At 43.8% G+C, this 26063-nt stretch overlaps 1 protein-coding gene across 1 annotated transcript; it reads left to right on the top strand.

The window, feature by feature from the left end:
• Window positions 1-756: 756 nt before the first annotated feature.
• On the top strand, window positions 757-25761 carry ACE2 (angiotensin converting enzyme 2). Its single transcript, XM_054271954.1, has 18 exons — window positions 757-939; window positions 4327-4485; window positions 6369-6462; window positions 7141-7284; window positions 8613-8725; window positions 9220-9328; window positions 10048-10145; window positions 11660-11829; window positions 12868-13094; window positions 13882-14026; window positions 15495-15593; window positions 16234-16356; window positions 16691-16863; window positions 17736-17794; window positions 22403-22503; window positions 23453-23569; window positions 24818-25012; window positions 25641-25761. The coding sequence occupies exons 1-18, from the start codon at window positions 757-759 to the stop codon at window positions 25759-25761; spliced, it is 2430 nt and encodes an 809-aa protein (XP_054127929.1).
• Window positions 25762-26063: the final 302 nt, after the last annotated feature.

Below are 26063 nucleotides of genomic sequence, written 5' to 3'. Positions count from 1 at the left end.
GCTGGATTAGCAAAGGTATTTAAATATTAAGATGGAGTCATTTCAGTAGCCTTAGTCACCTTACTACTTAAATCCAGTTGATTTATAGCTCAGATTAGGTCTCTACACAAGATGCTGTGATCCCACAAAGTCTCTTGCTGCTTTTTGATGGCTCAGTGAACACATTTAAAATTCAGGTTTTATATGCCCCAATTTCTTTGAAAATGAGGTCTGTTCCCCAAATCACCTGGGCTTTGCAAAGCTTTTAAAAACATGTCCCTGAACACCCAACCAGGTACCCTATCTCAGACTCACTGGGGTTTCTTCCTGCCTGGGAGTTAAGGTTCTTGGCTTGGTGGTGTTTCAGTGAAGTTTCTAAATATTTTTACAGCTTATCACCAACCTGTTAAAGGATTGACAGATTCTGAGCTACCAGAGACACAGGTAGGCTATAGATAAAGTGACCAGCTGTATCATTGACAGCACATTTGGGAAACATTAACCAAAAGTAAAAGCCTTTTATAAGAAGGCCATAAAATGGCAGGAGTAATTATGTTTTTCCAAAGTTAATCATTGACTTTTGTTTATTTGGCTTTTTATAAAAAACTTTTTCCCTTCTCTCCTATAATGAATAAAACCTATAAAAGGTCCAGCAAATTGGATTCAGCCTTTCCTCTTCACGGTGGCCATGCTTGAAGGCTGATGAGGCAGAGGCCAACAGGGGAGCTTGCCTGAGGAAACCTACTTCACTGAGAGGTTCTCATCCTGAACATGAATATGTTGGTTCACTTTTGGCTTCTCTGCAGCCTGAGTGCTGTTGTGACCCCTCAGGATGTCACTCAACAAGCCCAAACGTTTTTAGCAGAGTTTAACAGGAGGGCAGAAGATATCAGCTATGAGAACTCCATTGCCTCATGGAACTACAACACCAATATCACTGAGGAGAATGCCAATAAAATGGTGAGTGCTCCATCCTGCATCCTTACTGTTCTCTTAGGAATCTGACACTTTCTGGTTTGTTTTGGTTCAACCAAGCTTGTCTGAAATTGGAGTGTTGCTTCTCTGGCAGCTGTGCTTCATTTTGGGGAGGGTAGAGGAGCTTGCTTTAGTGTAGCAATGCTCACTGGATGTGCCTGGGCCCCTTCCAGCTCTACAGCCTTGGGGTAGCACCTGGAGTGCCTGCACTGCAGAGGGATGTCCAGAAGCTGGACTGTCCCTAGCCATCACTTCAGGTCACTCCAGTGAGTGGAGGGAAAAGGCAGGGGAGCACTGCATGTTCATCCTGAGAATCTGTGTTGGATGGAGAGAGATGCTTTCTTCTGCTGAGTGCAACACTACCAGTGCCTCCTGGTGTAGTGTAGAGTTTCTCTGTGGGGTTTCCCTTTCCAAGAGCAAAGCCTTTCCCTTTCCTCTGGGAGAGGGCATATCCTGAGGGTGAAGATCCTCTCCAAGGGCCTGGAGTAGGAGCTGTCTGTGGTGCAAGGCAACAGGATCTGAACCTTGTGCTCGCGTGAGCTCAGGTCTCCCACTTTCCCTAAGAGCAGACAAGCACTGGGCTTTTTACTGACACAGGCAGTGGTTTTACTTCTCAGTGAGTATGCAAATATTTCCTGGATGCAGGCATTCTGTTAAATGTTTGCTGATGGGTTTATAGGCCTGCACCAGTTACTCAGTGGTGGACATTTCCCCCTGCCCCCATCACTCTTCTCATGGTCAGGGCTGTTGGTGGATTGCCTGGAGGTATTAGACCGGGAAAAATGAAGTGAGATCACAGACCAGCAAATGCCAGCAGTGGAGTTTCTATTACAGTGGTCTTGTGTGTTGGTTTGAAAGTCCATTTCCATCTCAGAGCACTTTTATTTTTGCTGTCTTCCAACACAGTTCTTGCTTCTCAACACCAGCCTCTGTCTGCCCCAGCCCTGGGGGGGTCTCAAGCAGGAGCTTGTCAAGAGCAGCCTGCCATGGTCTGGCTGGTTACTGGTATTGCTGTGCCTCAGCTCAGTATCTTGTGAGCTCAAAGCCTTTCAAAATGAACAAAAGCACCTTGAATTTTGCTTTGTTTTGAAGCATCATAATTTTTAAAGTTAACTCAAGCCTTAGAGAAAACAATTCAGAGCATAAAAATGAAGCTGAACATCCTGCATCTATTTTGCCTAATGGCTGGTCTTTCACTTTGTGGTCATATAACTTAATTAAAACATATTTTAATTATCATATTTCTTAATTAAAGCAAGGAGACTGGTTGCTGGAAGAAATCCTAATGACTAATCATTGTCAATCTGGAATTTTTTCTGAGGCACCAGACACTTAAACTGTAATGCTTCCAAATACATAAAATGAAAGCCCTATATAGTATTTTCAGCATTAATGAGATGATAATAAAATACATGAGGAGATACCAGTAATAAAACCAATTAGTCTAGTGTTCAGAGAGAACTTTTTCTCTCTCTTGATCTCTTCAGCAGTGCTGGCAGTAAACCCACTGATTCCCCTCCTCCCATTCTGCTGGAGGAGAGTTAATGAATATTGTCCCTTCTGGCTCCTTCACATCCATTTGCCTTCTAAATTGTGTCACAAACCCTACAACTATTCCTCTGACTTACCAACCAATTCCTCTAACTGTGGAAATATCGGACAGCAAGATAACTGCTTTCCCCTGGCTTTTGTAGCCAGCGAGCCCCCTGTTCTGCCCTGCCCCTCCTGAGGCCCCTCTCTGTTCCTGCTCAGCACAGGGAGCTCAGGAGCACACTGGCACAGCAATGCTCTTCTCTGGGTGCTTATCAGGCTCTTTCCCACTGGGCTCTGCAAGCTGCTGAGGAGAGTCAGGAGAGTCCCATGAAGGGGAGAGTTTGGAAAGCTGTCACAGACATCTTTTATGAGAAATCCTTTCCTTAGGATTTTTTCCTCCTGAGAAGTTCAGATGCCTCAGGAACAAAATGTAAACAAGGGTTATCTTCTGCTGTGGAATGCAACAGGTGCATCTGTGATTGGCCCATGTTGGTTATTTCTAATTAATGGCTAATCACAGTCAGCTGGCTCGGACTGTCTATCTGAGACGCAAGCCTTTGTTATCATTCTTTCTTTTTCTATTCTTAGCCTAGCCTTCAGATGAAATCCTTTCTTCTATTCTTTTAGTATAGTTTTAATGTAATATATATCCTAGAATAATAAATCAAGCCTTCTGAAATATGGAGTCAGATCCTCGTCTCTTCCCTCATCCTAAGACCCCTGTGAACACCGTCACAGAAAGCCTCCCAGTGAGGGCTGCCCTCCTGCAGCTAGATGGAGGAGATGTGGGGCTGGGATTACCATGGGTTTACACCTGCCACCACCCCTCTGTGCTGGAGCCTGGAGCAGTGGGTGCTGTGCCCCTGTCACACATGGGGCTGAACAACTTGGGCACAGCCCTGCAGAGAGTGTTGGTCCTGCTGTGTGTCTGCCAGGGGTGAAGGGTGCCTGAGAGAGCTCCCCAGGCACAATATGACATTGGAGTTCCCTGATGCCTCAGCACCAGAGATGGGTGTTACAGGTGCCCTATCCACCACCTGGGAAGCTCTGCTATAAGCACAATTAAATAAACTCTCCCAAGGACCCAGGTTAATTAGTACTGTTCTTGTTGCCATTTGGAGTTGCTGCTGATGTGTTAAACTTTGTACACTTTAGAAAAAGGTGAATAAGACAGTCCCAACTCTGAACTGTGCTCTAATGCTACTACTTTGTGAACTGAAATTTGGGGCTTTCACATATCATGGTCTGTAATTGCAGAAGTGTTAAAAGCAATCTCATGCAAAATGTTGAGATTTTGCACACCCAATTTGGGCACCAGTTTAGACCCTCCTTTGCCCAAGAGTAATTTTTTATTTGCCAGCATTTCAGAAGAAAGTGATATTTGCCTTAAAAACAGACTCAGTATCACTATCTTGGCAGCTGAGTGTTCCTGCTACTGCAACAGAAATGGAGTTAGATGTCTGGGTCACAGATCTCTTTGTGCCCTGGCTTATTTCTTCACAGGTGGGTGAAGGAAAGCACTAAGGGAAGAAAACGTGATTTAGAATAGCAGGAGACACAGCAAAGTGATGCTGGATCAATTATAACAACCAAGGTGTGAGTAGACAGTCATGCTTTTTGCTGTTCCCAAGGAAAAATTGTTATCTGGATGTGTGAATAAAACAAAGCCAAAAAGCTCTCTAGCCATTTCACCAGGTGCTTTAAGTTCTCAGTTCCTCAGTCCAGGGGTGTTTTTCACAAATGAAGTTCTTCCCAGAAGTGATGTTTTTGTTCACTGAGTGCATCAGGCCACTCCAGTGCCCTGGAGGGACTAACTGAGGGTTGTGTGACCCCTTGCAGAGCGAGGCGGGCGCCAGGTGGGCCGCGTTCTACGATGAGGCCTCCAGGAATGCCAGCAAATTCCCAGTGGACAGCATCACGAATTACCTCACCAAGCTCCAGATCCAGATTCTCCAGGAAAAAGGATCATCTGTGCTCTCACCAGAAAAGTATAACAGAGTAAGTTGTTGAACCTAGCTCATCATTTTGAGGGGTGAGTTCAGTTGCCTCTCACAACACCCCCGAGCCAGGGCATGGTGCTGTCACCACCCTGCTTGTTATGGGATGATGCAGTGGATGGTATGGGAGTGTACCTGTTCTAGCTGTTCACAGCAGTACAGGACTGGGGGTACTCTGGCCTAGGAAGCTGTTGCCACTTCTGTCAGCAGTTTTGCCATGGAATAAATTTCAAACACGCCTCAGAGCAGTCCTTGCACTTATAGCTGGATTAGCCATAAAACCAAGAAAGGACATGTGGTAAGTGCTTGGTGAAGTCCAGACCTAGGGCAATGAGCAGAAAGAGATGGGTACAAGGACATTCAATGAGTCAAAAAGGTGGAGATGGAGGAAGTCCTTCTTTCTCTGAACATGGTACACTATCACACTGGGAAAAAGAAGGAATGTTTCATTGCACTGGGCACCCTGGGATGCCTGAAAATGGGGAGGGTTCTACAGAAACCTGCTGAAGGCTAGCAAGATTTGGCAAGAACCATAATGAGATTTGACATTTGCACTGACAAGCTCACCTAAGAGGCAGATATATGCATAACGACTATATATGAAATTGGAGTGAGCAGCTATGCAGACTCAAAAGGGATTTATATCCAAAGACCTGAGAGTTAAATTACTTTCCTTTGGCTGAAGATCAAATTGAAACATAGCACTGAGTCATGGGTACCTACAGTCCAGGATCCTACAGTCCTAATTACAGAAGAATCCTGAGATTTCTCTGCTAAGGTCAGCAGTGCTAATCACCATGCAAGGGAAGCAGTAGATTGGCTGGATCTCTTGTCTAATCCAAATCAGATGCATTTCTGAAAAACTTGTGTTGATGGGAATGCTGGCAGTTCATACAAACAAATATTTATTTTGGATCACAACAGTGCACTAATGGTAATGTTGTCTCTGTTGAGGAGATATGTTCTTCAGCATCCTCCTTGTTTAGACACTTATAATTTCCTAGATAATGGCCTTTGGGGCTGAAGTTGTTGATTCATGTTTGAAAAGTGATTTTTTTTATACCTCCTGATGGGGTTCCATAGGAATATCCAAGTCTTCTTCACTGGCACAAAAATTTGCCTGGGCAATGCTTGATTTTAATGCTGACAGAGGTAGAGTTACTCACTAATTACCCCTCCCACTTACAGCTCTTCAGAGTTCTGATTTAAAGCTCTAAGTGAGAACTTGCATAGTCCTGAAGGGACAGATAAAAGTGGTACATGTTATCCTTGAGGCATGAAGATGTGGAAATATTAAAGAAATATTTAAAACAAAGTCATGTAGCATAGGATCTGAGATGCAGCTGAATTATTTCAGGTGCATTTTGCCTTTCAGCTGGCCCAAGGCATGAGCCATGGCTTCTCTGTGGTGGAGTCCAAGCTGATCCATGCCATCAGTGTGATGTGAGCACCCACAGGCAGCAGTCAGCCTGGCAGCACCTGCCAGAGGGGCTTTTTGTGCTGCCACTCAAAGCCACAGCCTCCCATGTGGGTTCATGCTTTTGGAAGCACATTGATAAACTTTATGTTTTTAATGCTGCTGTGTAGCGACAGCTCTCTCATGACAGTCAGTGCTCACTGAATCCAGAGCTCTGTCTCACTGGATATTATGAACCTGTAGGTTATAATCATATATTTGGGAGATTATCTGTCTTTTCCAGCTAGATCTGGTTCAGTAATGCATTTAGGCAAATTCTTTCATTAATCTCTCCTGAGCTCAAACATATGCTTAAATATTAAGCTGGTGGGTGAAGTGTTGATTCTAGCTTTTAAGGAATTAGCATAATTGGCTGTTATTTTGCACAGAGTAGGTTTCTAACAGGCTGTCTTGCATCTAACTTGCAGCTGGGCACTGTGCTCAATACAATGAGTACCATCTACAGCACTGGGACCGTCTGCAAAATCAACAATCCATCGGAGTGCTTGGTGCTGGAGCCAGGTATGACACCAACCACTGCCCTACGGAGTTCTTCACCCTGAGGGTGCAGAAAGAGAAAGACAAAAGGTGGCCCCTGACTGCAAAAGAACAGGCTGTAATTTCAACAGATACTTCCTGCTATCTAAAGCTCTAAAGCTTAGTCATAATTTAATTGCACCTTGCAGTTCAGGCACTTCCATTGGACCTTCTGCCCACGAGACATACTGTCTCCTGTTTGCAGCAAAAAAAAAAAAAAAAAAAAAAAAAAAAAAAAAAAAAAAAAAAAATTGTGGAGGGCTGCTCAGCTTGTTTGGCAGCCTGCCTGTCACCTGGGGTTTGCCTACATCACAGAAAATCTATTTTTTATTCCCTGCCTTCAGTGGTGTTGGACTTAATGTTGCATTGAGGCCAGTCCTGAGAATTCTACCAACTTAAGGGAAGCTAATGTGGAGAGGGCATTTGAGACACTATGAGTCTATGAGGCTATGAATGTGCTCCATGCTTCTTAAAGACAAGGGGGAAATCTTAAATTAGGAAAGGATGCACTGAAATAATGGGATCTTTATATACTTTCAGTATATCAAGTACAAAGTGTTTTCTTCTCTGTCCATGTATTTCTTTCACTTTGGTTTGTTTGCCTGTTATGAAAGAAAAATTCTGCTTTTTCAAAGGCTAGCACCTAGTTTTTTGTTCTGACAGGCCTGGATGCTATTATGGCTGACAGCACTGATTATAATGAGAGACTGTGGGCCTGGGAAGGCTGGAGAGCTGATGTTGGCAAAATGATGAGACCATTATATGAAGAGTATGTTGAACTTGAAAATGAGGTTGCAAGGCTTAATGGTAAGTCAATTTTTGTTTTGTTTTTGTTTCTTTTTTTTTTTTCCCCTTCTGGCTTCCAGAAACTAGTAAATATACTGCAGTATACCAAATTTTCCCAGGAATTCAAAACACATACATAATTTGCACATAATTTGCTCTTGGTGTGCATGTCTCAAAGTAAGAGGCAATGCAGACAGCTGCCAGTTCTTGACCAGTTCTTCCCAGCCTGGAACAAGAGGCACCTTTTTGGCCAAGTTGGTGCCCTTCTTGGTTGGCACTTTTCCCAAAAGCCATAATGCATCAGTGCCCCTCATTACATAGCACCCAGAACTGCACCATTTGTGATTTATGGACAAGCACTCTCCATCTAAACAGCTTCTGAGAGTTGCTGAGTTTTGGCAACATCTCTTTCCTATGGGCATTGACCTTCTTGCAGCAGCCACAGTACATTTATAAGCATTATTCCCTAGCTGGAATGATCAGAACTGGTAGGCCTGGGACAGCAGGTGCAGCTGGGTGTTCAAAAAGGATTTTGTACTGAGGGAACTGTGCTTCCAGTCTGAGATCTTCACACAAATCATATGGAACTCTTTTCAAGGAACATTGGCAGCTGCCTTCTGGTTTTCTTTTGGTGTCTTCTAAGTAACTTCTGAAGTAGCTACATCATCCGTCTCTTGGCCAGACTGCAGCTGTATCACCTGCTTTCCCATCCTCCTTGTTTTGCAAAAACTGTCAGGCTGCAGCTGGATAAGAAAATATGGCCCAAATAGTAAGACAGGGAAAAAAGCCAAACATTAAGAAATGGTCATTATGGCCTTCCTCTGTAGCACTAAGGAAGAGATTCAGCTAGGGGCCATTTTTACTCCAGGTTTGATGGAGCTTGGTGGACTGGAAGATGTCCTGGAAGTGGGAGCTGAATTTCCCTGCTGGTGACTGCATCTGTCCTGGTGGAAGAGGGGGGCCCATATTCAATGTGCACCAGTTTATTCATTCTGTGAGAACCTGCTAGCATCCAGCCTGAGCAGAGGCTGCTGTCTCTCATAGCCCAGGAGCTCCAGTCTGGATTCCTGATTTCCTTTGACCTCCATCTCTGGACTGAATGACCCTAACTAGCAGATAACCATGACATCAATTTCTGAATTTCTTGGAAATCTCCCATAACTGCATGTTCTTGAGGGAGACTTCAGGGAGACTTTTTCCTCTCTGCTAAACCCAAACTATGTAGAATTTTGCTGCTTTGCTTTGGGGGAAGGCTGCAGGTCTGCATGGGATCTGCAGGGAGCTGCACTTTTGCAGACCCAAGCAGTGCCACTTGTGGGGTCCTCATGTGATGCATCCGTGCTTTACAGGTTATTCTGACTACGGAGACTACTGGAGAGCAAATTATGAAGCAACGTCTCCAGAAGATTACAAATACAGCCGTGACCAGCTGATTGAAGATGTGGAGAAGACATTTGAGCAGGTAGAGGCAGGAAGAGCTCTCATCTGGGATGCAGGGTTGTGTTTTGAAATGGGCTCATGTGCTGATGTTATGAATGAAGATGAAACCCGCTTTAAACTGGCTGATCTCAGTCTACGTGGGTTTTACAGAAACAGATGTGAGGAGACACACATGACTTTTCTACCTCTGCATCTGTCCAAGGACCAGCTTGGTCCCCAAAGGCTGGGAAAGAGGGAGCTCTGCAGCTCCATGGGGTAGATGGCATCCTTGATGCTCCAGCTTGAAAGTCAGCAATGCTCCCTCCCTCGTACCTGAGCAGGACTTCTGTGGCTGGAATCTGGATTCAGTGCCTGAGCCCTGAGGCAGGGGGCAAAGCTAAGCTGCAGGTTTGGGGTGCAGTTACCTGCCAGGAGCTTTTTGTCAGAGAGAGCTTCAAGGCTCTCTGTTTAAGAGTAATGAGCAGAATAGAGCAAAGTGAAAAATAAAATGGTTTCCTTTTCCTCCTCTGCCTCCAGATAAAACCTCTGTATGAGCAGCTGCATGCCTATGTGAGACACAAGCTGGGGCAAGTGTATGGCCCTGAGCACATCAGCTCCACTGGAGGCCTCCCTGCTCACTTGCTGGGTATGTCAATGCATCCATGGCGTGCAAGCCTGGCTTTATACACAGGACTGTCACCTACAAGGCACATGGGTGGAGAACAACCTGACTGTTTAATCAAGATATTAACAAAAAGGTTGCAGATAAAAGAAGGGTAGAGGAGAAATGGATAAATTCCTAGCAGAGGTGACCCAAGTGCTTAGCAGTAGTAGCGGGAAGGGAGGGCAGGTATTCTCATCCTCACCAAACCTCACATGGCACAAAACTCTGGCACTTGGCTGGGACATTTCCCTCCCCTCTGCAGCACTTGTCTTCCTTAGAAATGAGAGTTTCAGAGAGACTTGTTTTTCCTTTCAGATTTTACTCCAAGATCCCACATTTCATAACTTGGCTTTCATTGGCAGCATTAAGCTGCCATAAGTGTTGTGTACCTGAGCATGGCACAATGATCATGTGGACAAAGAAAAGGATGTTCAGTTTTCATACACCTTTAGGAATGTCATCAGTCCTGAAACCATATTATCCAAGAATTGCTGATATTGGGTAATAAAAGGATCCTTGATCTGAGTTTATCCTATGCATGACCTTCCAGAACTGTTCCCCTTCACATCTGGATCAGGCCTGGTTAGATGAATAGGAGTCCCTATTTTTGACACTGCACGATTTATAGACCTGTCTGGCACCTTTGAGCAATACATAATAAATAATTTAAAGTATTTCTTTGTTTCTCTCTTTTTCTGAAGGTGATATGTGGGGTAGATTCTGGACAAATCTGTATGCCTTGACTGTTCCCTATCCAGCCAAACCAAACATTGATGTAACTTCTGCAATGGTTGAAAAGGTAAGACATGCCTTTATGCAATATGCATTATGTAACAAATCTAGAAGGTATAAAAATTACATACATACATAAAAATTATGTACCACATATCAGCTGCTCTCTAGAAATCCATGGCTGCCCTCAGGCAGACACACTGCCAACAAAGTGTTTCTTTTTGCATCGTTTTTTTGCTGTTCACTTTTAAGCGTTTATGCATTTTTCACTGTACTCTTGGCTGTTCTATGTTTTCCTCCACGCTCTTTGACCCCCTTAATCTTGTCTCCAAGTCTATTTTCCTCAGAGACTCTTATCCATTAAGAGTTATATTTTGTACTTATAAATATTTCAGGACTCCTGGAGTGGGCTGGTATCAAATATGACCTTTGCCAGTCATTACCATAATCAAATAGTTTGTATATCACAGTTTGTTTTATTTTTGTCAGCCTTGTTTATTTGGATACAGCTGGAGAAACTGCAATGCTGCCTGTTATCTTTTGATAACTGCATAGCAGCATAAGGTCTGTGTTTGGGATCTGTAGAGATAACAGCTGTGACACCACCTTTACCAGACCAAGAACATGGGTGAAGATAATTCCCTGTAGTCTTGCCAAAGCCTTACTCCCTTTTTAAACTAAAGGCAGTTTGATGGAACTAGATGAAATTTGATTTCTGAAATGCAATTATTCACCTGAAATCTACTCTCCTCTCGTAGGCAGCATTCCATGAAAATGTCATGCTGGTAAGAGAAGGAAGAGTTAAATTTGATTCCTTAGCAGTTTGCACAAGTCTGCATTAGTCTCACCTCTGTTTTACACTACTGACCCACTTGTTGTCTTAAATTTGTGTCTGTTGAAGTACCACTGCAAGAAGGGAATCATTATTTACAGAACCTTTGAGCAGTGGGAGGGCTCATCCTTGTTGGTGGATGTGCCCCATTTGGGATTTTCATCCAAATGAGCTGTTTGCCACCCGGGTCTCTGTGAGAGCTCATTTCAGTAAATGCAGAGCTCCTGCTGGGCAGAACAATAAAACTGCTGATTGGCAAAATTGTCCTGAACACAACCATGCACTCCTAATCTGATAAGCAGCTCCCATAGATACATTTGCCAGGTTTTATGGTTCTGGCTGAAGTCTCTCATGCTCATCTGCTGGGAATGTAGCTCCACTTCCTCAAATGTGTTGCCCCCAGGTTGAATGAAGTGACTGAAGGGTCAGATCACAGATCCGATGTACAGGAATGCATTTTTTATCTTACTTTATCTTTTATTGAAAACTTCTCTAGCCTGGGTCAGGTGCTATCTGCTGAACCTCTGGGTGCAGAAACCTATTTTGTTTGCAGGGAAAACACAATTCCAGTTCCCAGCAGAATTCACAGAAGTGCCAAAGGCAGACACTACTGACTTGCTCTCGATAGGCCAGGTGCAGGTGGGAAGCTCCTGGGAAATATTTTAAGTCAGCTGCCCTGCATCGAGCAGAGCATTGGGAAACAGGCTGCATGCAGAAGCAGAGGTTAATGGTGGCATTGTCTCTTTCAGAAATGGGATGCAATTAAAATATTCAAATCTGCTGAGGCCTTCTTTGTTTCCATTGGCCTTCATAGCATGACTGAGGGCTTCTGGAATAACTCCATGCTCACAGAGCCGACCGACGGCAGGAAGGTTGTCTGCCATCCTACAGCATGGGACCTGGGCAAAAACGATTACAGGTACTGGAATTGCCATGACCCCTTCTTGTACTGCCTCCTAGAACAAACGTATCTTCACTACAGGTGCATCATGCTGTCTTAAGTTATAATTTCTCCTTTATTTTTTTTTCTGGCTGAAAAGAGGGGGAAAGAAGACAAGAGAGCAGGGATCCTGTGGGACTGTAAACCTTTCTGTATAACTTTTCCTGTGAAGATCTACTCAAACTTACTCATAGATCTACTCTCAAATTTTAGCTGAGAAGTGGCTAATATTTTTATGAATTGGAGAAATAATGGCTATGTTCTAGAGCTTAAGGGATAAGCAGAAATGCAGGTGGATACCAGTGAGATTTATGGACAACTGCCCATTTTGCAGCAATGGCAGCGGGTCCCTGAGTAGCAAGGGAAAATCTGACAGTCCAATGTCTGTCTTCAGCAGAGTTATCCATGGAAATCCATCAGTCTCTTCCATACTTGGGAAAGAAGTGGGACAGCAAGTTCCCACACAATGAATACTTCTCACAGAAATTCTGACCCCTCTTGCAGCCCCACAGTTACCCAGGGAAAGAAGCTGGTGCACAGCAGAGCCTTAGTGAAACACATTGGTGTCCCACCTCAGCACTCTGGGGAAGATGAAAAGAAACCCTTTTTGGAAGACATTCCTTTAGTAAACCCTACACAAGGATGAAGTAGCAGGAGTCATCAACACACAGGGTTTCATACATTACTGTGTTACTAAGACTGGTGGTTACTCACTCCCACACATACAGTGAGTTTATTGCCAGGTTTTAGGGAACAGCTGTTCTCACAAAACTGCAGTTTTCTCTTACTCCCTGGACAATTTCAAGGTGGCTGAAGGTGTTTTGCTGAATTCCCCATGAAGTATTGCTGTAGCAGGAGGTTTTACACTGCATACCAGGATGTAGCGGCCCGGGTTTTGCAAAGGGCATTTGCAAACTGTGGAGGGGCTTTGCCCCATGGCTGTGGCACACAGGGCTCAGCCAGCATTTCTCTGGGCCACTCTCTGTCTAAGCACAGACACTTTATTCTGCTGTGTAGGATCAAGATGTGCGCCGAAGTGACCATGGATGACTTCCTGACAGCACACCACGAGATGGGGCACATCGAGTACGACATGTCCTACGCGGCCCAGCCCTACCTGCTGAGGAGCGGGGCCAACGAGGGCTTCCACGAAGCTGTGGGGGAAATTATGTCACTCTCTGCAGCCACGCCCCAGCACCTGAAATCCCTTGATCTCCTAGAGCCAACTTTCCAAGATGATGAAGGTAAATAAATGCAGTAATATTATGCATTTATGTGAAAGCACTTTCTGGCCTTATTTTGTAGCACAAGATCGTGCATGCAAACTCAGCAATCAACTGACAGGCTTCTTACTCCTCTAATTTACCAGAAATACTATTTTTTTTCCCAAATTGCATTGTGAAGCAAGGATCACTGCTTTATAGTGCTGTTACATAATTTAAAAAGAAGTAGCTAGCACTTCACTACCTTCAATGCTGAGCAACTCATCCTTAAATCTTCATAGTTCATTTAGATGAGTCTCCAAAACTCTTTTTAATCTCTGTTGCATGAATCCATACATATCTCTATCAATATATGTATTTAGTAGTTCAAATGAAACTGAAACCTTGAAATTTGCATCTCCCACTTAAGTGTATATTCAGTGACAACATAGATAGGCCCTCAATATAATGCAGTTCACCTGGCTTCTGAGCACTGCCTTAGATGGATGAAGATGCACTTTTAATACATTTTGAGATGTCTTCAGCTCAGAATTCCTCAGAGACTGGAGAGGTTCTCAGTGATGGGTAACTAAATGCAAATGTCCAAGGACTAGGTTATTTAAGAGTTTGGGGGAAAGAGACAAAACAGTGTGCAATTCCTAAATTATCTTATGTTTTTTCAGTACTATTCTTCCTTCCACTTTTTCCTTAGTGAAAATCTGTAATTCAAACAAAATGTAAGCATTAGCTGTTAAAGGAAACAACTTTAGCCATCCAAACAGATACTAATTGCTACTATAACCAATACCTTAACTGCTTCTCTCTTCAGAAACCGAAATCAACTTTCTGCTCAAACAAGCACTAACCATTGTTGGAACAATGCCTTTTACTTACATGCTGGAGAAGTGGAGGTGGATGGTGTTTAGGGGTGAGATTACAAAGCAGGAATGGACCAAACAGTGGTGGGAGATGAAGTAAGTTTGAGAAACAAAGGGGATTTTTTTTCATATGAACCTGCAAACTCAACCCTAGTTAACATACTGAGGTGTTTGTGCCCCCATAGGGATCTGTGTCTCTGGGTTTTTCTGTAAATACCAATGGAGAGCTAGATAGAATTACCCAACTGTGGTGCAGACAATGTCTCATAATGCCTCATGTCAGCTTCCTGATAAAGACAGCCCATGGCCTTTGCATGGCCTGTTCCAGATCTGCATTGCTGTCCCCCTGACACATTCCCCAAGAAACCTTCACAGCCAAAGTACAGCCCTTCTATAAGTCTCACTGATCTCACTGTCCTCTGGTTTGCTCCCCACATCCTTAAGGACAAGTGGAAAGTGAGGTACATTGTACTTGCCAGAGAAACGTGCAGATCTCAATTCACCGAGTATCTGAGCCCACTTTCCTTCAGACTGTGTAGTGCTTTTGGAGGCAAATTGTCTGAAAGATTTCAGACTGAATCTTTCCTTACTTGTGTACCAAGATATCACCTTTCTTGGTACAGAAAATACAGTTCCTTGGCAAGTAACAGCCAGAGGTGCTTTTTCAGATTGTGCCCATCAATCAGTCTATTTTCAGCACCTTGGAGCACAAGATTAAAAATAAATGTGATTCAGACTGGAGTTTGGAATTTCCCAGGTTGGTTTTAATATTAGGGCAAAAAAAAATGCAAAGAAACAAAACAAGCCCCACGCTGAAAATGGAGCCTGAACTCTAACATGAACATGAACAGCAAGCCTCCATCAGCAAACAGAATCTATAGCAAAAGTTGATATATGCAAGCCTCCTGACCCACTGTAAAAATCAATCAGCTTCAATGTATTCAAAAGTAGCAGAGATGTCAGAGAAATAGAGAATGACAAATTGTTCAGGGAAGCTTATCACATCTGTTGCAGTGGCACTGCAAAGCTCTCTGCTTGAAATACAGGTTTATGAGAAATATTTCCATGGAAGCTTATTACCATTTTCAGAACTCAAGGCATGGGTTTGTTTCTCAGGAAACACAGTCTCAGGAGAGGAAAATAAAGAGAAATCTTATCTCCAGCACAATGGCATAGGAGGCCACCTACCTTTCAGTTGCCTCGTCTTTGCATGCCCTTGCCAGGAATGAAATACAGGTCTCTAAACTTGGGATGGCCGAGGCATGAGGTGGTTGTGGCATGTGAATCTCATGTCTTGCAGATTATTTCACACCACTAATTGATCCCTGCACACCTATCCATCATACAAGTCCCTTCCTTGCATTATGAATTTCCAAACAGCTTCCTCTCTGTGGTCTCCAGCTGTGGAGCAGAACTCTTGGGGTTACTGGGAGCTGTATGGAATTCTTCTCTTTGCAAGTGAGAGGTGTCCATATGTATCAGACAAAAAGGAAGAAAAGCTGAGACAGATTACCTCTGCTTATTGTCTATAAACAGAAACCCTGTGTTATTCCTTCATCTCCAGGAGAGCCATAGTTGGTGTTGTGGAGCCGGTCCCTCACGATGAAACCTACTGCGACCCTGCCGCGCTGTTTCACGTGGCCAATGACTACTCCTTCATAAGGTAGGGCAGTGTTTAATTCATTACTCAAGTTTTGTCTACAGAACAAGCCCCAGCTACCTAAAACATCTGCTGGATAGTCACAGGACCCAATCTTATTTTGTTTAAAGCCCAGACTGAAGGTTGCTGATTTCAGTGGGAGTGTTTCTCTGCACATCAGGGGTTGTTCCACAATAATCTCTGAGCAGTGAGGAGGCTGCTGACCTTCTTGCTAAACAGGAAAGTTTCATGCTACCATCAAACCAGCAAGAGCACTTGTGTATGAGGTGTTTGCCACCTGGGGGATCAGTGTTCCCCATGGCATTTGGGCCATGTCCTGCAGCCCTGGATGTCCACTGTGTCCCAGCCACCTCATTTTAGAGGGCTCAGAGCAGAGAGCTGGACCTTAAAAACTTTACTCTCTTCTGATTTATGTGGCAACAAACAGATTTGGGGCTCTTCTAGTCCACTTGATCTTGGCATTTTGCTAGATTGGAGTTAGCCTAGCCTGTAAGTATCAGCTGGCCTCTGTCCCTGCAGTGCAGTCTCCCAGGCAGGAGTGACAGCTGATGCAACAGAGCTTTACAAAGACCAAAAGCTTTCAGGTTTCCTTGACAGACAGCTAATGAAACCTGTTCCTCCCTTTTCCTTGCCCTTCCTTTAGGTATTACACCCGCACCATCTATCAGTTCCAGTTTCAGGAGGCACTTTGCAAGGCAGCCAACCATGTTGGCCCTCTTCACAAATGTGACATTACCAACTCCACTGCAGCTGGGCAGAAGCTCAGGTAACAAAGCAAATTTCTCACATGTAATAAATCAGAGTGTAACAAAGCTTCTGGAGTAAATGAGTTTGTATCAAGAATAAGCCTAGCTTGGAAATTTAGCCTATACCTGCTCAATTCATTTTGACAAGTTGACTAAATTTATGTACACGAAGGCTCTAAACATCAAAGGTTTAATTACTTGTTTGTGGGAATAAAATATTTTATTAATAGGAGTAGTGGGAGAAAGGAGTGAATTCAGAAGCAAAGAAGAACACTTTTGTACTGATCACAGAATGTTTTTCTCATCTAGATGGAGCATGGCAATAACATATTACTTCTTGTTCCACATATACAGAGAATTGCTGGAATCAGGGAGATCTAAGCCCTGGACTCAAGCACTGGAAACTATAACAGGAGAGAAATACATGAATGCAACTCCCTTGCTCCGCTACTTTGAACCTTTATATGAGTGGCTGAAAAAAAACAATTCTGGAAGATTCATTGGCTGGAAAACAGACTGGACACCATGTATGTATGGCTTGAGGGTGATTCAAGGACAGGAGTTATTCTTCACAACCCTGGGTTAGCAAAGTGCCTCTCTCTTGTAGCTGTTGGAGGCTATTCTCCCTAAAAAAGCAGGGTTATGGGAAATAAACACTGAGCTGTAAGTTTTACTCACAGGAAAACCGACTGGCTTCCTCATGGCCAGAGCTGAAGAAGTCAGCATGTGTGAGCCTTACCAGTCTTCAGAAATTGAGGTGTCTTTTTTTTTTATGATGACAGCCCTCAGAGTGTGGGATGGCTCTACAGAACGAGAAAGATTCAGAAGCTTGGTCTTGTGTGGCACTTTCCTGAGAGCAGTGTGCCTGTATTGCAGAGCTGTCCAGGGAGCTAGGTGTAGGGGCAAACCAGTACAAAAATATTATTGGTATGGGTTTGCTGACATGTTAGTCAAAGAGGGGAGCTCAAGGGGAGGAAAAGGAGGAGACTGTAGAAAAATGCATTTTTCAGCTTATTGTGACAGTGAGTGCTGAACCAGACAGGTTATATTTGTGTAATCATTGCTGGCACTAGAGAGCATTGTAACTCTTACAGCCCTGTGCCAGTCTGATAGTGGGATTCACCTAACCAGGCACCAGCATCTGCATCTAAGCTGCTCATTCCCAGTGATGGGAGAGAGGAATTTTCCTTCAATCTGAAAAAAAAACAGACTTGGGAACTGACAGCTCAGATGAGTGTGTTTGCAGTAGAGGTGACGGAAGGGAAACAAAATCAGTCCCACCACGTTCTCCAAGGGGAGCAGAGGAACCTGTAAGGAAGCTTTAGCCACCTCAGCATTTCCCAGGAGCAGACTTTCTGTTGCAGCAGCTCTAACATGGCCCTTGTTTCTTTCTAAACAGATTCCAGCAATGCCATCAAAGTGCGCATCAGCCTGAAGTCAGCTCTGGGGGACGAGGCGGTGAGTGTGTCTGTGCTGTGGCACCCTCCTTATCACTTGGGCAACAGAGGTGGTGTGTGATGGCTCAGAAAATGAGTCAGGGCATGGCTGATCTTTGTGTCTGAAGGGTGGCATCAGCTCAGCTGAAAGGTTATCACATATAAGGTGTCTTGTCTAAGTTTGTGGTCAAGGCTGCCTCTAAAATTAGTGGAGGAATTTCTGAGTGGGCCCACCCATTTTAGGAAAGGCATCTCAGCTAGGTGAGTTATTCTGTAGAGATACCAATCATGATTTTCCTCCTCCTACAGAATAGACCTGGAGGGCTAACATTGAGGAACCTGTGTACATGAATATTTTCCCCACATTTGCTGATGTCTCCACTTAAAGCTTCTACCTAATTTCTTCTAATTGCCGTTATCGTGGCTATGGTGGCTGCCTTCAGAAGTTATTAGAGCAGCTGACTTCACATTTAAAAGCAGGGTGGTGGATCCCACTCTCTGTCCTTAAATGCTCTTGATTTCAAACTAAAACACATCTGTTAGCATTTCTCCATAGATTTTTGTTTGGCTGTCTACAGTAATATTTCCAGGCCCTGATGTGTTCAGCTGCCTCCCTGCCCTCCAACCCTGATGCAGAGACAGCTTCGTTGTTGAGATTGCAGGGGACAGTGCAGTGCAGCTGCTTCTGTTTCAGATGAGGCGAAGGGCTTTCATTCCCAAGAGCTTGTCTGCTCTGCCCAATTATACCAGCTGGTCCAATAAAATGTATTACAGCAATGAAAAAAATCTCATCAAAGCTGAAGATGGCTTTTACGATTTTAAACAGAGTGTTGTCTTAGCCCATCTGCTTAACCCAGGCTGCAAATTCACTCCTTATTCTAACTCTTCCTCTTTATGCTAATCTCATGGAGGCAGTGTAGAAGGTTTAAGTGCAGACCCTTCATTCCTGGTAATAGCCATTTTCACCTTGCAGGACATTAGTAATTTTGCAAGAATGAGTGTGTCATCAGGCAGGCCATTTAGAGCTGGGTGTTGGAGCCTATTGCACTAGCAAGGACACAAAGCACGGGCCCATTTTTCATGAATTGGTGCTCTTGCTTCTATCACTCTCTCACACGCAAGCCCCACTGGAGTTTTATTGCTTCCTAGACTGCCTAGTCGAGTTAGATACAATTCAAAACTGATACCAACAGCATAAAAAGGTTCCATATTACAACACGCTTATTAGTCATTATGGTTAATGTTTAGCTTAATATCATTTTTATGCCTGCCTTTAGCCATCACAGTCTTTTGTTGTGCAATTGAACAGCTGTAAAACAATCTCATACAGATTACTTAATCTGAATTATTGCATGGACAGTAGGTTCCTAAGCTCTGAAGAGCAAGCCATACATTTTCCTCTCAAAACCAGTTCACATCACTGACTTGCAGGAAACCTTTTCTGTTTGGTTGCTTTCTGCCTCCCCACAAATGTGCCTTTTGCTGAGCTGAATGCTGGTATGGCAGCAGCAGGCAGTGGTACATGTGTGAGCTGGCATAGAGAAAAGGCAGGGGGAATCTCAGGCACAATCTCAGCCCAGGTACACACCGTGATGTGTTTTGGGTGCTTTGCACGGCTCACAGTGCCCAGAAGCTGTGGGCATTGTTCATTTAAGGTGTATTTTGAGTTGCTTTGCCCTGACCTGACAGCACAAAGCACTCTGAATATGTCAGCAAACAGTTTTGCATTAGTGCTCGCTGGCTCTGGAGAGAGCAGGCAGGGAAGGGTTGCTGCTCTGGGCTCGGGCAGGGAAGGATTGCTGCTCTGGGATCAGGCAGGGAAGGGTTGCTGCTCTGGAGAGAGCAGGCAGGGAAAGGTTCCTGCTCTGGGCTCGGGCAGGGAAGGATTGCTGCTCTGGGCTCGGGCAGGGAAGGGTTGCTGCTCTGGGGCTCAGGCAGGGAAGGATTGCTGCTCTGGGCTCGGGCAGGGAAGGATTGCTGCTCTGGGCTCAGGTACAGCTGTGCTGGGGGCCAGGGAGCTGCAGCTCACCCAGGCTGTGTCTCAGCCCCAGCAGGGATGGTTCAATAGCCCCCAGTTCTGGCAAATTAAGCATCCAGACTCTGGATGGGCTCAGTGCCAGCTGTAGCAGAGCGTGCTCTGCCGCAATTACCTTGCTGATTGTTCTCAGGCTGATGAGATTAGAGCTGCAGCCGCAGCATTGCTGGATCACCAGTGCAGCTGATGAGGCTGAAACATCCACAGCTTTCCTTCAGCTGGGGCTTTATGGAAGTGCCTGCACAAGGAAAACTGCCACAAGATCCCTACTGAATGCCTTGGGGTCTGTCACATTTAAAATAAATGGTTCCAGGAGTGCTAGCCCCTGACTGCCACTTGAAAACCAGACCCCTCTCCAAAGATTAATTCAAAATTCTCTACCAGGTCAATGCCATATGTGTGATCACATTGTAAAGGACTGTCACACGAGACAGTGTTAGAGAATGGAGAGCTGTCAGCCTGCAGGCGTTTAGATGTATTTGACAATGAAAAATCCTTTTTGAATCAGAGGCCACACTTACACTGTCTTTCAAATCACATACGGGATCTCAGAGTGAACACACTGTAACAGAGCAGAGGTGCCTGGCAGAGTTCATTTCTCTCTGAAAGCAAAGCAGCTGCTGTAAGGCACAGTGTGGGGTGGGGGCCTGGGGAAGCCTTGTGGGTAATCACAACTCAAACACAGATCAGAAACCAGCCAGGTACTTCCCCTCCACACAGCCAGTAATAGTATTTGTAAAGGCAATTGAGAGGCACAGTGGCACTTAGAAAACATTAGACTGAAAAAGACAAAGTATAAGTTAGAGAAATGAATAAATGATTAAAAAGTTAATGTGCTAAGTACAGAAAGCATCAGTAGAGGAATCAAGCTCAATTAGATCCTGGTAAAAATGATAATAATAAAAGAGCAGCACTGCAAGCCTAAAGATGTTGGGCATAAATAGAAAATTGAGAAACCCCAACCACAGCCTCTTAGCTGTGGTAGTGAACAGTGCCAGCTGCTGGAGGCAGCAGCAGTAACAAGAGGAGCTTCAGTGCAGGGCTGTGCCAGCAGGAGAAAGCTGGGAACATCTGCCTTTCACAGGGAACTCAGCCTCAGCCTTTCCTGGTGGGAACAGCCAGGGCTGGCACAGCCCCTGCCCTCCAAGTGCCCTGGGCACTGCTCTGATTGCCAAGGCTTTGGGTAGCTGTGCCTTTCCTGGGACTTGGTCCTGAATGGGCTGGCACCATTCTGCCCCTCCTGCCCTTTATTAATAGAATCAGAACTCTTTAGGTTGTGAGGCACCTTTAAAGATCAGCTAGCCCAACCCAGCTGCAATGAGAAAGGACATCTTCAGCTAGGTCAAGCTGCTGTAAGCCTCACCCAGCCTGACCTTGAATGTTTCTAGAAGTATCCACCACCTCTCTGGGCAACCTGCTCCAATGCCTCACCACAGTAAAGAATTTCTTCCTAGTAACTAATCTAAATCAACTCTCTTTTAGTCTAAAACCATTACTCCTTATGCTATTGCAACAGACCCAGCTAAACAGTTTATCCCTGTCTATCCCTGTCTTCCTCATAGGTTTTATACATCTCTCTCATTTTACATCAGTGTCAAGAGGTGGACACATCTGGAAAATGTAGCTAGGTTTTATAAAGCCTGTTAAAACAGAGCTGCCTTCTACCACACCTTCCTGAATAATGCTCAAGAAAGTCAGGAGCTGACTTTCTATCACTGCCAGCATTTATGGACCTTCCTGCCCAGGTACCATAAACACAATCAAATCTATGCCTGAGTGGAATAAAAAGATATTGCCACAGAGTTCAGCTGGGGATTTTCCCTTTGTGCACACATGCTATTTCACAACAGACCAGGCTGCTTTATCACCTCCTGTGGTGTTTTTTGCCCCCTGTACAGCTCTTGGTCCTGTCCCAGAGAAGCTGTTTTTGTCTTCCACTGCAAATAACTTTGGACTCATAAGGCAGGCCAGGAGAAGCCTGCACACAGGCAATACATTTTTTTTAATATCAGCTATCTATTCTCCAGGGGAAAAACCCCAAATATGTGCTGCTGCAGAAGTATTGATGCAAAGAGTTTTTTACCAAAGTGGACCACAAACAAAAATCTGAGCTCAAGCAAATAAATTAGCCACTTTCACACAAAAACTCCACCAAAAAGGTTCTCCTCCTTAACAGAACAGCTCTGCAAATAAAATTATATGATTAAACAAGATCTAAATCATGAAATGTTTAAAACTCAAAGAGGATGTACAATGTTTAGTAGGAATAGCCTTGCTGATGTCTCTTCTCCCTGTAAGGCAGGGAGGTGTGCTGGGACTGCAGCATCTTCAGCAGCCCCATATAAAGGTGCAGAGATTGCAGAGGGACAGCATGATGTCTGGCAGCAGGGATGCCTCCTTGGTTATTCTCCTGCACAGTGCCCAGATTAACAGACCTAAAGGGTTTGGGTTGGTTTCTGATGTGCAATCACGGCACAAATAAATAATACTGAAATGCATGCCAAGCATCACAGTTGCTCTTTCTTTTTAGAAGGATTTCTTAATGTCCCTGATTTCTTGCCATCTCTGAGGAATTTCTCTTGTGCTGTTTTGCAGTATGAATGGGATGAAAGCGAGCTCTTCTTGTTCAAGTCGTCTGTTGCCTATGCCATGAGGAAATATTTTGCAGTGAAGAAAAAGCAGAAAGTTGCCTTCGAGTAAGTGGCTTGCCTCATTGTGCCAGCTCTGCCTGCCTTGCTCCTGCTCAGCTAATGGCAGGAACTGGTGGGATTAATTGTGCTTCCTGTCAAATGTAAGGTGACAGAAACAATGTCAAACATTGTTTGCAAAAAGGCAAGATGACAGCTTGGCTATGTGAGATCTTTTTCCTCAAGAGCCTGAAGTTTAGGAATAATTTGCTAAAGTTAGGTGAGAAGGCTTTGTCTCCTGCAGCTTATCAGTGATGGAGATGAACTTTTACAGTTTGTGCCAAACACACATATAAAAATATCAGGGAAAGTAGACTGATTAGAAATAAACATTTCTAGCAATGTATGTATATCATACTGAATATCCAAGAGGTTTGGGGCTAAGGAAAGATAAACGTGTTGACTATAAAGAACTAGAATTTGATACAGGCTTACTAATCTTATCTAGGTTCAGTTACAAGCATAAAATCTTTCACCTGAAAGTGATTTTGGTAAGAAAAATAACTCTTTTGATTAAGTATCTTCAATAATGTCCTGAAGCTATCTACTAAAGCTATTAGATATTACTTTATAGAACTACAGTCATGTAATATCTAGAATCTACTCTAGAAAAATAAGGAAGAAAACTATTTTTTTCCACTTTGTACTTCATATATCACCTCATTCATGAGATAACCCCAGACACTCCTTGTTCTGCAAGTGATTATGTGCTATGGAAAATTACACCAAGACTTGTCTTAGGTCTGAGGGAGACTCTCTCAGCTCAAGTTACAAATTAGCACATAGAAAAAGGGATTCTAGCAGGAAAACAGATTTCACTTCCCAGCTCATTTCACTATGCCCCCAGTGTAAGCTAAACCTCTGGCATTGTCAATCAAACAACTGTTCACTAGCTTGAATTCAAAGCTAATGTCATCTCAACAATGAAAATAACCTTTTTCTTCTCTTTCTCCTTCAGCGTTACAGACATTCATGTTGGGGAATTGACAAAAAGGATCTCCTTCTACATTACTGTCAGCATGCCAGGTAATATCAGTGATATTGTGCCCAAAGCTGACGTGGAAGATGCCATCAGGTGAGATTTTGCTTTCTGGGAAAAAAAACCCAACCAACCAACCAACCAACCAACCAGCCAGATGGAAGGTTGGAAGGGAAAGCAGTGCTTAAATTAGCTGAGGCAGAAGCAGTGACAAAAAAGTAAATTCTGCAGTTAAAATGAAAATAGTGGGATGAGAGATACTAGGATGAAAACCGTTATGGCAGAAAGAAAATAGTCCATCTATCAGATGGTGTCTTGGATAACAGCCAAAGTAAAATGCTCCAGGGTGTTGCCAAAACACATCTCATTTGCATCAGACCTTGCCAGCCAACCTAATTGCTCAAACTTTGACAGGAACTATTTTATATCCTGAAATACAGAATACAGTAATGACGTGTGCATGCACACGTGTGTTCTTCCTCTCATTTTTGAAAAGTCAGTGCAAGAATTATTGTTAACAAGGAGTCCAGAATAATGGTGTACTAGAAAGACAACCAGATGTATTTGATTATATAGGAGAGGTCAGGGCAAGAGCTAGTTCCCACTTAGAGGTCAATAAACAGCTCTTTTATAGCATGGTGTGGCACCACTCTAAGTCATTGCTATAAAAATGATAAGTAAAACTGCAACTCTGCAGAAGATCATGGGTAAAGTGCAGTGGGAAATGAAGAGGGCACAAATCTAAAAGCAGCATCAGCCTGAGATGGGATTGAAGGAGCAGTGAGATACATTGGTGAGCTAAGGGACAAGAATATGGCTGTGAAAGTGACTCTTGGGTTAGCACTCAGTAGCAGATGTGGAAGTTTAAGGAAAAAAAAGGCACAGATGATACACCAGGGAAAAGGGGTTTTAGGGCAGTGAGAAACATACTAATCTAAATTGTTTAAGATTGTAGGAGGGAAACAGGTAAGATGTCAAAGCTGTGGTTTTATGTGGCATAAATAAGAAACTTTTCAATAGACAAGAAATGGGAAAGAGAATGAAGGGCAAAATACAAAGAAAGAAGGAGATCAGAAGGTTTCTTTAATAAATGTCAAGACTGAGTTTAAGAGTCCATACAGTGTCTGAACACATCAGTTAAGCTACAGTAGGTTAAGGGTTTAAGTTTCTATGGTTGTTACTCACATGCCAGAAGGAAAATGGGTTTAGCAGTACCTCCTCTGCTGCCTTTTAACTGAGGTGTTCAGGGGAAGCTTGCCATGCTGAAGATTTATAAAAAACTGAAAACTGTTCCTTTCCTTTCAATAAATGTGTGAAACCCTTTGAACTTGCATTTGCTGGCAGGATGTCTCGAGGACGAATGAACGAGGCTTTCAGACTCGATGACAGTACCCTGGAGTTTGTGGGAGTCCTTCCAACCCTGGCTGCCCCTTATGAACCACCAGTAACCATCTGGTTAATTGTATTTGGGGTGGTCATTGGTCTGGTTGTCGTTGGAGCTATTGCCTTGATCGTCACTGGGCTGAGAGATCGCAAAAAGTGAGTAATAGTTTTGGATACTGTGGTCATGACTACTGGGAGATTGTCCCTATAATTGAATAATCAGGATTTTTTTTACAGATTAGGCTTCAGTTAACCTGAAGCAAGTTAAAGAATGAAAGCCTGTTATCCCTTTCCCATCAACAGTGGTAGCTAAAGGTTCTTCTCCCTGTCTCTGAGTACAGGACAGCTTTGGCAGCTTTATGCAATTTCCCCATCACCATCAGTGTAACCAATGCTTTGGCCACAGGGAGCTGCAGAGTGGCTGCTGCCAGGGAGGAGGGCATGTCCTGATGGGATCATGGTGCCTTCTGCAACAGCAGAGTTGCCCACATTCACCAGCACCTGCAGTTTTCTTTAATCTGATTGTAGGCTGTACAGTAATGACATTTTCCTTAAATATTACTGCATTAACAAGTATAGCTTGGCTGGTTTTCTGTGTCCCTCCACTAACAAGGTTGCTAAGAACATAGCAGATTTACTACAGTTCTTCTTAAACCTAGCTTGATTTCTTTTATATAAATATTTCCAGTTTACCACAGTATTATTTGCAGTCAGGGATTCTGGGGATCCAGAAGGACTTGGAACAGAACAGGGACCTTCTAATATAAATGAGTTTTCGTTACAGGAGAGCAAGAGAAAGCAGAGGTGAAGCAGGATCAAATCATGAAGAGGTGAACCCTTATGCTGAAGAGGGAAAAAGAAACCTGGGCTTTGAGCCAGCTGAAGAGACACAAACATCATTTTAAAAGGTGTGGGTACACTAAGGGCTTCTGGTTTTTTTAAATTTCACTTTTAACAATAGTGCTTTGCAAAGGAGCAAAACCCTATGGATGTCATCAAACAATGTCTTCTGGTTGACCATTAATCTACTGGTTCATGGCCAATAGCAACTAAATCTGCTGTTTATGTGGTAACTAGAAAACATGCACGGCTTTTCTATGGATTATGTGCATAACATTACACACCATTTGTGCTGCTTTTCATGTGTGTGCTGCATCCAACTTCTGTTTCCTGTGTAATGAGATACAAAAGCTTGCAAGTGTACAGT

This window comes from Melozone crissalis, unplaced genomic scaffold (assembly GCF_028551555.1).
Source record: "Melozone crissalis strain CALT ecotype California unplaced genomic scaffold, PUWL_Pcris_2 ptg000013l_1, whole genome shotgun sequence".
Lineage (NCBI taxonomy): Eukaryota > Metazoa > Chordata > Aves > Passeriformes > Passerellidae > Melozone > Melozone crissalis.
Note: the sequence above shows the minus strand (reverse complement) of the source record. Positions and strands in the feature narration are given on the sequence as shown.

Coding starts and splice junctions, on each gene's coding strand:
- ACE2 (XM_054271954.1), top strand. CDS start 757: ATGTTGGTTCACTTTTGGCTTCTCTGCAGCCTGAGTGCTGTTGTGACC. Junction 13,095..13,881: donor AACTTTCCAAGATGATGAAG/GTAAATAAATGC, acceptor TTCTCTCTTCAG/AAACCGAAATCAACTTTCTG. Junction 22,504..23,452: donor AAGCAGAAAGTTGCCTTCGA/GTAAGTGGCTTG, acceptor TTTCTCCTTCAG/CGTTACAGACATTCATGTTG.